This window comes from Populus euphratica, unplaced genomic scaffold, assembly GCF_000495115.2.
Source record: "Populus euphratica unplaced genomic scaffold, PopEup_1.0 scaffold1069.1, whole genome shotgun sequence".
Classification (NCBI taxonomy): domain Eukaryota; kingdom Viridiplantae; phylum Streptophyta; class Magnoliopsida; order Malpighiales; family Salicaceae; genus Populus; species Populus euphratica.
Window position 1 is genome coordinate 78,142 of NW_011500667.1, and position 11,179 is coordinate 89,320.

General features: G+C 31.6%; 1 protein-coding gene across 4 annotated transcripts; it reads left to right on the forward strand.

The window, feature by feature from the left end:
• Positions 1 to 445: 445 nt before the first annotated feature.
• On the forward strand, positions 446 to 5,386 carry LOC105115909 (uncharacterized protein At1g51745-like). Of its 4 annotated transcripts, XM_011012982.1 has the most exons (6): positions 1,075 to 1,162; positions 1,630 to 1,732; positions 2,051 to 2,161; positions 2,259 to 2,839; positions 3,003 to 3,299; positions 3,495 to 5,386. In XM_011012982.1, the coding sequence occupies exons 4-6, from the start codon at positions 2,347 to 2,349 to the stop codon at positions 4,781 to 4,783; spliced, it is 2,079 nt and encodes a 692-aa protein (XP_011011284.1). In that variant the 5' UTR covers positions 1,075 to 1,162; positions 1,630 to 1,732; positions 2,051 to 2,161; positions 2,259 to 2,346; the 3' UTR covers positions 4,784 to 5,386. The 4 variants fall into 4 exon arrangements, with proteins under 4 accessions (XP_011011282.1, XP_011011285.1, XP_011011284.1 ...); XM_011012983.1 differs by lacking the exon at positions 1,630 to 1,732 and having other exon boundaries at positions 1,072 to 1,162; XM_011012981.1 differs by lacking the exon at positions 2,051 to 2,161.
• The last annotated feature ends 5,793 nt before the right edge of the window (positions 5,387 to 11,179 follow it).

Below are 11,179 nucleotides of genomic sequence, written 5' to 3' on the forward strand. Positions count from 1 at the left end.
ATTATATTTAAATGATAAGGAAGCTGTTTAGATCAGCGATTTGCTAAAAAAAAAAGTAGAAAAACTTATGGAGATAAAAAGAAGATGAACTTTGGTATTTTGATGGATGATCAAAGGCTTATTTGGGAAATTGAAGGCAAGGGTTTTATGAATCTTACAATATTTTTTTTTGGTAGAAACAATGGCTAGAGAACATATAAATGATTAAAAAACCCCTCATGACAAAAATTATGACTCACGGTTATATATAATAAATTTATAATTTTGAATCATGATTTTTATTTAAATCATAATTTAAAATAGTAGATGTGTTAAACTATTCTATTTTCTAGAAATTTTTCCCAACATTATTATTATTTTTTTTTTTAAAATTTGTAACTGGTTCAAATTAAAAAAAAAAAAAAACCACGGACCAAAAACCATGGAAGGCCCAAAACGATACAGATCACAAGGACATCGTTAGAGTCGTTGAGTTTTCCGCGTAAAGTATCAGTGAGGTACCACCGGTACGCCACTCGTCCTTCAACTTCACTCTTTTCTTCTTCCTCCTCCTCCTCCTCCTCCTCTAGTTCTTGCCTGTTAGTTCTTTATTTTTTCCCCTTCTAAAACCAAACAAAGATATCCCTAACGAACCAAAATCAGCCATCCACCTGCCTTGTATCACAAACAAACCCTATCTATTATACGTCTCATTAGCATTTATATATTTAATTTTTAGAAAGAAAAAAAGGGGGAATTTTTAGAACAAATCAGTAAAAAAAAAATACCTAATAGAAAAGAGAATGAAAAGTATTCAATTCTGAATGGAAACCCAATTCTCTTTACCCAGGTCAACCACTTACGCCTCTTTCCGGGTCATCCGCTTCTCTCTCTTCTCAGGAGGCTGATTGATTGATTTTCCTCCTTTTTTTTATGTAAAATAAAAATAAAAAAAATAAAAAACCTGACTTTACATTTACAAATAGAGAGAAGGGGTGCGGATGGAGGAGAGTTCGAGGACGGCGGCGGATGGTAACATTGGTCCGATTGTTTGGGTGCGGAGAAGAAACGGGTCGTGGTGGCCTGGTCAGATAATGGAGGCGGATGAACTGGCAGAGTATAATCTAACATCGCCGCGAACAGGGACTCCGGTCAAACTCCTTGGAAGGGATGATGCTAGCGTGTAAGTCTTTCTTATTGGAATTATAGTAACGTTTTGTCGTTTTAATTAGACAATGATTGCTGAAAAGAGACGATAAATGCTTTGGTCTGTTGTTGTATTAATAATTGAGAAGTCCAAACTTTAGCTTCTAATTTTTGCACAATTCCATTTAGCTTAAGATCGTAGTTAGTTAGTTGGGTAGATAATAGCTGCAATTTTCTGTTGGAGTTCTTGCATTAGGTGTTGTGAGTGGGGCTGATTGTTTCAATCCTATCTTTTGCCTTTAGTTATCTTTCAATCCCCATTCTGTGCAATTTAATCCTAACAACCCTTTTGCAGAGTCTTAAAAGCATATTCCCCATTCGGTGTTTTTGCAAAATCTTAAAGCATATTTGGACTACTCTGGCAATGACGGATTGTTAGAATATCTTGATAAAATCGTTGTTCCTGTTAGAGTTCTGTTCTGATGATTGCTTCATTTTTTACAGTGTCACGACCACCATAAAATAGTTAATCTTGTACTAGTTTGATCAATTCATATTGAAATTACTGCACTCATCCCTGCCACCTTGCATGGATGTTCCATCTAAGGTTCGTCAAAATCCATCCTTTAAACTCTGCTTCTCGTGATCTGTCACTTGCTGATGTCAAAATGAAAAAAGACGAAGGCAATCTCCATTGTATTTTTATGAAGTAAAAGTCATTGCATGATTTGCAAATTTTCTAAATGCATTCTAATGTCTGTCTTGAAAGAAAACAAACATGATTTGAGTACCAAAATAACTCTTTGTGCAGAGTCCATAGATTCTGCAATTTTCCATGATTTTGTTTCTTGAAAAACAAGCATTGCATTGGTTATCTGGTCTTCATTATGCTAACTTTTTCGTGTTTATCCTCTTTTCTATGCAGTCATAACTTATTGAGGTTTAACTATTCTTAAACTTGGCTTGGTGAAAAAAATGCAATCAATTGGTATTTAAGTTATTGATATTCCACTAAGTGTTTTACTAGTTAAACCAGGTGTTCCTTGCCCTTATTCCAAGTTATTTGATTTTCCCATCTCTCAATATCTGTCACATCTTCATTCTGATTTCAACATGCTGCTACTTCTTCTCAGGGACTGGTACAATTTAGAAAAGTCGAAGCGTGTGAAGGCATTTCGGTGTGCTGAATTTTCTGATTGTATTGAAAGGGCTGAATCTGCCATGGGCATGCCAATCAAGAAAAGAGAGAAATATGCACGTCGAGAAGATGCAATTCTACATGCCCTTGAGCTTGAAAAGCAACTCTTGAGAAAGCAAGGAGCATCTGGTGTTGCTTCTGATTGCCCAAGAAGTAAATCATCTGGGTCTGTGAAGACCGAGCTCGGTGCATTTTCAGAAGGCTCAATAAATTATAGTGGAAAACCTGATGATGTTAAATTGAACCAAACTTTGAGAGGAGTTGATATAGAGATTCCAGGCAGCCCACGAATTCCACTGAAAGCCAAGGATGGAGATCAGTCAGTCTCGGAATTTCATAATGAGGCAATTCTGCGGATGAGAGGTTCGCAAGACTTTGGGCGGAGGACTGCCTTAAAGAGAAAATTTTCATCCTCCGTTGATTTAGATGGTTCTTGGAGAAGACCTGTAGCAGACAACAAATATGAAGATCCTTCTGACACCTTCCCTCATGTGGAAATAACCCCTCATGCAAATGGTAAAACATTCTTTAGGAAAATAAAGTTAGTCACAAGGGTTGGTTGGGGGATGTTTAGCCGAGGGATGTGACGGTGCCCTCTTGCTTATTGAAGTATGGAAAACTATGCAAAATTTGGAATCCCACAGCTATTGCAATTTGACTAGTTTTGTTTCTCTTTCAGGAGTGGAGAAGATGGGAGCTATTTTCCAGGCAAAGAGGACTAGATGTGTTTACTTGCCAGCTGATTCTAGTGATTCTATGGATGAAAAGGACATTCCTCCACACCAGAATAAGTTCTTTCCTTCTGGTTTTGAAGCCGAGTTGCATTCCCATCCTGGTTCTTCAAATGAAGAAGACTCTTCATCTGGATTTATGGAAGATGTTGAATCTGATTTGTCTGGATCTAATTCATCTGAATCCGAGTCTGATTCTTCTCAGACTGAACCAGATGTGGACAAAGAAATGGTTATTTTTTCAGGTTAAGTATTTACCATTCCTTTCTCACAAATATTGTGATTCTGTGTACCAAGAAATTGATGGTTTAGTTTAATTTTAATTGTTTGTGTCAAATGTCAGTTGTCTGAGTCATGGCTCATAATATCTCTTCTACTTCAGAAGTCACTATTTATTGCTTTTGTCTCATTAGCGTTTATTTATTTATTTGTCTGTCTTGATGTTGCTTTCCCTATAGAAGCTGAGCAGGATGCTCTGGGACAGCCTGAAGCAACATTAGAACATGCTAGTACAAGCAGCGAGGAGTCTGATGGATTGTTATCTTCTGATGACATGGATGACCTTTACCATGATGAACATTTTCTTGCACATGAAGCAATGTCTAAATGGAAATTGAAGGGGAAAAGGAACATTCGATATCTTACACAGAAGCCTGCCAATATGGAATATGGAAAAGGTTCTAATGGAGCTTCTCAAGGAACCTTCCATGGGATGAAAGGAAGTATCTCAAGCCAAAGGGCATTTGGTGCCCATGATGCCAATTTGGGCAGAAAATATTTTGGGTCCAAAATGTATCGTCTTGGTAATAGACTTTGCTCTTTTCCATCAAGGTTTGTGTCCAGAGATCGAAATAATACTGGTCGTGATATGATAAAATGGCAAGGCATGGGTTTGGAGGATCAACATACTTTCAGGAGACATTGGGAAGACATGGGGGAGCATTCCAATCCAATATTTGTTGGCCAGCACAATTTTGGGGGAAGGGCAAGATCTTTGTTAGTAGATGTGGATTTGAAGGTCCAATCAAGCTACCAAAAAGATCGTGTACCTATTGTTTCTCTCATCAGCAAGTTTGATGGGAAGGCAATAATAGGACATCCGATACCAATTGAAGCTGTTGAAGATGGTTCATCTGAAACTCAGTTTCCTTCAAATGATCAGTTTCCTTCAAATGATTATTATAGCAATGAAGCAGTTGACCAAGACGAAAGTACATCACTTCAACCAGCATGGCGGACTGCAAGAAGGACCAATTCTAGGGTACCACGCCCACATTTATTATCATTGTCGGGCTTCGATGCTGCTGCTGAGGATATTCAATTTATGGATCAAGAAAAAAGAGTTCCATTTAGGAAATCAAGTGGGGGCAGTTTCAGTTACAAGGTAAACCTGGCAAGGAAGAGCCTACCTCATGTTCCCCAGCCTTCGGCACAAAAGAAGTTCCCTAGAAAGATGCCAAAGAAAGTAAGCTTACCATCTAATCAAAAAACAAGAACCCTGTCATCAATTGGTATCAAGCAGATTTTTGTTAGGAATCCTGTACAAGATACGGGTAATGGTAAAATGGATGGGCTAATCAAACCTGAGACATCTGGGCCAACTACAGTTGCATGCATACCTGTGAAGTTAGCATTCAGTAGGTTGCTTGAGAAGATCAATAGGCCACCATCAACCACAGCTACTAAGGCGGTGGTCTTGAACAGGGATGGGGATAGGGAACCTTCATAGATAACAAGTACGTTGTTATATTGGCACGCTAATACTGTCCAGGCAACAATTGCTAAATTGCTCTTTCTGACTACCATATCTGCACCAAAAAAACTGAATACATTGTCAAATTGGCAATGTGAGGACCATGTGTTCAAGAAAAACATTTATTTGCAGTGTCGCCATTTTGGTGTTGTTCGTGGCACCGTATCCTGGGTACCGGTGTCCCTGGTATTCAACCAACGGAGCTTTCACTAGGCACAAAAGAAGAAAGATTAGAAATTTATTGCAGATGGTAGAAGCTAGCTTGGAATTCAGATAGATGTGTATATTTTATTCTATATAAGCTTATGCTTTTTCAGGTTTTTATTTTTCATTTTCTATTGAAGTCAGAGAAGCTCAGATCAGTGACAATATTTTGAATCTACAGTTTGGTATTAACAATCATTACATGTACTGAGAGCCAGTACTGAGAGTCATGGCTCCTGCTCTTGGCTATTTTTTCTCGAGTGCCAGACATGCGCGAAGGGCAAGCCTTCCCCGAAGCAGCTATAATTAGCGGCTTGATCCGCTGTGGTCGTGCAATGGGAATTCAAGGAAAAAAGGGGGCGTACCTGCCTTGTATTCTCTGGTCTGTCTCCCTTACCTGTTCGTGTTATCAATAAACTAAAGGATGGTTCTAAAAAGAATCCTGCCATCAATTCCCTGCTCCATGCTCTGTATTAACAGTTAAATTGTAATTTTTCTTATTTTTAAACGGTACTATATGCCTCTTTCCACTGCTCCATGCTGGAGCGTATTTTTCAAAAACAGGGTAGTACTTCAATTATTTGAAAAAATTGAAATCAGAGGACTGTTTAAATTTACACTTAGTTTGGAAAACATATTTAAAAGATTCCTCATAATTTTTCTTTACGAGTTCAACAATTTAAAACATTAAAATTATTTTTCTTTTTACATTTTCATAGTTAATGTCATAAATATAAATTTTATTATATATCTAATATAAAAGAGTGTTTTTTATTGATTAAGCAAGTACGACTTTTTCATGATGATTTTTAATTGAAATAAAAATAAATTACTATTTATAATTAAATTATGATTAAGATTATAATTTATATTTGAGTCATTATATTAGAAGTCTATTGAGTCACACACATTACAAATAATTGATAATAAATTAAAGTATGATGATTAATTAACTAAAACATGATTATAAATAAATTTTTAAAATTATATATTAAAATGTAATTAATTTAGGAGATTACAATTTTCAATCTAGAAAATTCAAGTATGAACTTAATTACATATATTTATAAAATTATCTTGAAATAATATATGTGATATTTTTTAAGGAGAAAAGTAATATTTTTCCATTAATTGATTATATTTTTTCACTACTATGCCTTGTATTTTTCTATATACACAAACACACTCTACATACACCTATACATATAGGCAAAATAGAGAAAAAAAAAAAGTTAAACCTCAAGGCATGACAATTTTTCTTTTAAAATAGTTATGGAGATTTCTGATAAAGTGGTTTATTTAGATTCCTATTAGCAATAGTATAATGTTAGTGTTTATGGTTTGTGACAAGTCAACTTTGAATAGTTTATCAAACTTCATAAGAAAAAATGATATCCAAGTATCTTTGTATAAATCCTAAATAATTGTAGATTGTCTAATTTGATCCTTAAAATTCTTGAAAGATTTTAAAATTGTTGTTTTTATTATGTTTGTGTTTTGAGAAACTTAACATTTCATTTGGATGAACAATGGATATTGTTCATATGAACAGGCGAAATAAAAGGATCCCATTAAATCTATTTGGAATAATGCCTAGTACTAACGTGTGGCATGCCAATTATCATCGTTGATCAATTTTATTTCATGTATTTTTTATTTGTCTTGAACAACTTTATTTATGCATGTATTTTTTTGTATTTAATGATTTTTCATGCTTATACAAAATATATGATATTAGTTTACATGGATTCCTTTTTGTGATGCCAAAAGAACAAAATATATTTGTAAGTCAGTTGATATTATGTCTTTATTGGCATGTTATTTTAATTAGTAGCATGAATTAGGTAGCGTGAATCTGATATGTTATTTGAAATGATTTTTCATTTGATAACATGAAATAACTTTTATCATCTTTTTTTTTTTTAAGTTTATTCTTGATTATTCTTCTACATATTTATTACACAACCTACCTCACCTAAAAATTTAGATCACCAGTATTAAAAACTTGAGTCCATTTCCTTTATAATATATCTAGTAATGCATTTGTTTTTATTTTTTTAGTGAAACTTGTTGTTAAAGTGTAAGTGATACTATAATCACTTGGGTTTCAATTGTGAACCTTTATATGAAAGCTTGTATGTATTTTGGTCTATCTCTATAAAAAATATTGTGTTTGGTTTGACCTTATTCTTATTGTAATTTCAATTGGTTTCAATGTTAGACATGCAAATAAGATTGATGGATTTGATTTTAACCCCAGTGTAAAAGGATTGTCATAAAGATTTGAGTCATTAACTTGTAAAATGATTCATGATAAGGTATGGCTTAGCCTTAAAATACATTATGGGTATAGTAGAGGCCCAAGCTTATAAAGTAGAAGTTGTTATGTTGTATTATTGTGTTTTTTATAATTGTTTCGTTTAAAATCAAAATATTTAGGTGTAATTTTAAAATACCTAATTCACTCTGTCTTTTAGGTGCTTCGAGTCTTTCATCCACTATTTTTATAGAGATTATTCCAGTTATTAAAGTATATGTATCGAAATTATTAATATTTTTTTTTATCTAAACCCTATAAATACCTAGCTTTAAAAGTTTTGTATATTATATTCCCTTCTAAATACCTATTTGCAATCAATTAGTTTTGATTCTTAAGGTAAGTTAAGAATCAAATATATATTTTTAAAATAAAAGAATTGATTTTCTTATCAATTGTCTTTTTTTAAAAAGATAGTATCTATGGATGCCATTGTTTTACCATAAAACTTGAGATTATTTTGAACTAATAATAATATAGGCATTTTATTAACCATAAGTTTACAGTACCCTTCCATGAGAAAAGTTACCATTTGTGTATAAAAAAAGTTAGGATTTAATTATTTTTATACTTTTTCTCTTTGACGTTTTCTAATCTCATTAAATGAGTCATTAAGTTTTTTTTTGTGTTAAGTTTATATCTATTTTTTACATGTTATCTAAATCTAGATCATTATTAGAATCACTAAGATATTTATTCTTAATAAAATCAATATTTTTTTATTTCACAGTAACATTGAAATCAACATCTAATGGCTTATAAGCTTTTAAATATTTAGTATTTCCCACCAAACACTTGTATTGGCTCTTGGTCTCAACTATATTCCTTTTAGATCGAGTATTCTATTATAAGCTAAACAACCCCAAACTCTAAAGTGATTTAGGTTAGGCTTTTAACATTTCATGATTCCTTTATATTTTATATTTTTTAAAGGTGAATCATTATATACATGAAAAGTTGTTGGCAAATATTCTTCCTGGAGATTAATTGGCAATTTAACAATGAAAATCATGACATTTACCTTTTCAAACAATGTTTTATTGTTTATTTCCACCGATTCATTTTGTTGTAGGTTTTATGGAGCACTTTCTTGAAGTATAATTCCATTTTCTTTGTAATATTAAAAAACCACATAAAGAAATATTCATCTCTTATATCACTTTTTTCAATTTTATTATAAAGTTTAACTTTTCAAATTCTTAATTCTTAATTTTTATCAAATAAACATAAATATATTTGAAACTATCATTAATGAATGTACTAAAATACTTACTATAACCTCTAATTAAAAAGTTATTCAATTCTCAAATAACTTAATATACTAAATCAATAATATCATTATCTTTTCAACCTATAGAAATGATTTCTTTTTCATGTTTTCTTCTATATAAATCTCACAATTATCTCAAGTTTCATAATTATAAAAATCATTCCATTTTTATACATAAACTTTAAGGTTCTAACATTAACTTTTGCTTAATTATTATGTCATAATGAGATATGATAATATAAATAGAAATATTACTCTTATTATTAATAATATTAAAATTGAATATTGTAGCATATTAATAGCTCTTACAAAAATACCTTTTTTTAAGCAAGATCAAATTTTCAACCTCTAAAATTGCTTTATTTCCATTCCTACACAACATAATTGTAGATATAACGTAGACTAAAGTAATTTTTTTGAAAATAAAAGAAAGATTCATAACTTCTTTTCCAATAATTTTTGCTTTAGCATTGTTATGCATAACGAAATATTTATCTTCTTTAACATTTTTAAAGTATTTATCAATGCAAATATGGGTAGTGGTAGCAAAATCATACCATCAATCAAAAGATTTAGTGTTAATAACCATGTTAATTTCATAGATTATTCTAATATATATTCAAGTCACCATGATCATTGATTGTGCATCAAAAGTATCATTAAGTTTTTTATTTTACATATGTATTTATTGTTTTTATTTGAGTTTTTATAATAATTGATGTGCTTTTTAGTAATGAAGTTTCTTTTAATATTTTGCTAGGTTCTTGGAGCTTAAATGGATTACATCAGAAAATTTAATTTCAAGATTTAGAACAAAGAATTGAAGAGAAATTTAGTTAAAGTTTGAAGAAAATCTTGACTCAAATAGGTGCTCCAAATTTTCCCCAAAAAAATCAATTATATTCCAATCCTAGAAAAGATTATCATATGATCTATTTCAAACCTAAATTTGCCTTATATTATGTGCAAACTTCAACCATCAAACACTTAAGGTTTTAATTTCAATCTTAGCCCAAATAATAGGTACATTTATATCCTTATATAATGCTTAAATTCAGCCCGAAATTAGCCTTCAAATCAGCCCAAGCATCATCCATGATCTTACATGTCCACACAATAAATAACAATTGATTTATTTTGGGTAATCCATTGATCCAAGAAGGCAAGCACATGGATGGAAAGCTGGAGGGGATATTTTAACATTATTTTGGGTCAAAAAGAAGAAGGAGACACCTTATAAATGAGGAAGAAAAACGTGCACCAAAGTAGTTGTAAAGTTGTCTTGATTTGATTTTTCAGAACACCTTTCGGTGTTTTGCCCATAACTTTTGACTCAGGTGTCCAAATGAGCTGTTCTTTAATGATCTGGAAAGGTGACAGAATTGCCTATAAATATGTCTCTAATAGACTTCTCCAAAAAAAGCTTCTAAGAGGGTCGAATTGCTGTCCAAAGTTAGAGTCAGATTTGTGTCCGAATTTTTTCTGAAATTGTATTGTGTTCTTCTTTATAGATTTCGGTTCTTTAGTTTGTAAAACTTATTATTTTAGTTGGATTCAAGTTCTTTCATGTTTATTGAAGTGTTCTTATATATAATCATGGTTGGCTAAACTCTTTCTTGGATCCAAATTAAGGATAATGGTGATTGAGGTGAGTTCTTTAGGTTATGAATGAATCTTAATGTTTATCTTTTTATTTTCTTCATGAATGATTTATTATTGTAAAGAAATTTTAGAAATCATTTAGGTAATGTTATAATCTTGAATTTTTATGCACAAACTTTAGTTTTGGTATAGAGATTGCTTGATTCAATGTCTTACTTAATATGAAATTACTTGTTCATTCTAAAGCAATAATCAATCTTCATCTTTTTAAACTTCATTGTAATATCTTCTGATCTAATATCACTATCGTTGATATTAGGTTGAGTCATCTTCTATATATTAAAAGAATCACCAATACATCACCATTAAAATTGATTTGGACCAAGACTTATTTTTTTTTGTTATTTAAAATCTATGTACAGGTTTTCATCTTTGAAAACAAATCCATCAATTGTTATTTAATTTCTCTTGAGTTTTTTTGTTACCTAGCTTAATTTATAGATCTAGCTCTCTATGGATATGACCTCGATTTTACCGAGTTAATTGTTACATCGCACACTCATGCACTTGCGAGTTAAAACAAGCGGATCATAAAAAACGGTCAAACAATTTTGGCGCCGTTGCCGGAAAGCTAGCAAGCAAAGGTAACAATTTTAGATTTGATTACTGGAAAAAAAAATCATATAAAAAAATTAATTGGCTGGTTTTACCACCTAAAAAAAATTGTCCTCAACTTTTCGGATATTGGACTGTGGAATGGACTACTAATTGTTAGATTTTGATTGGAACAACTATTTTTTTTATGTTTATTCTAATTAGTTTATAATATTTATTGTTTATATTATAAGGTTGGTTTTACCGCCTCGTGTTTATTTTGTTTTATCTTGTTGTATTTTTGTGATTATTTTTTTAAAGTACTTAGCTGGTATCAACGCCTGTTGTTTATTTTATTTTTTGTTGTTTTGTTGTGATTATTTTT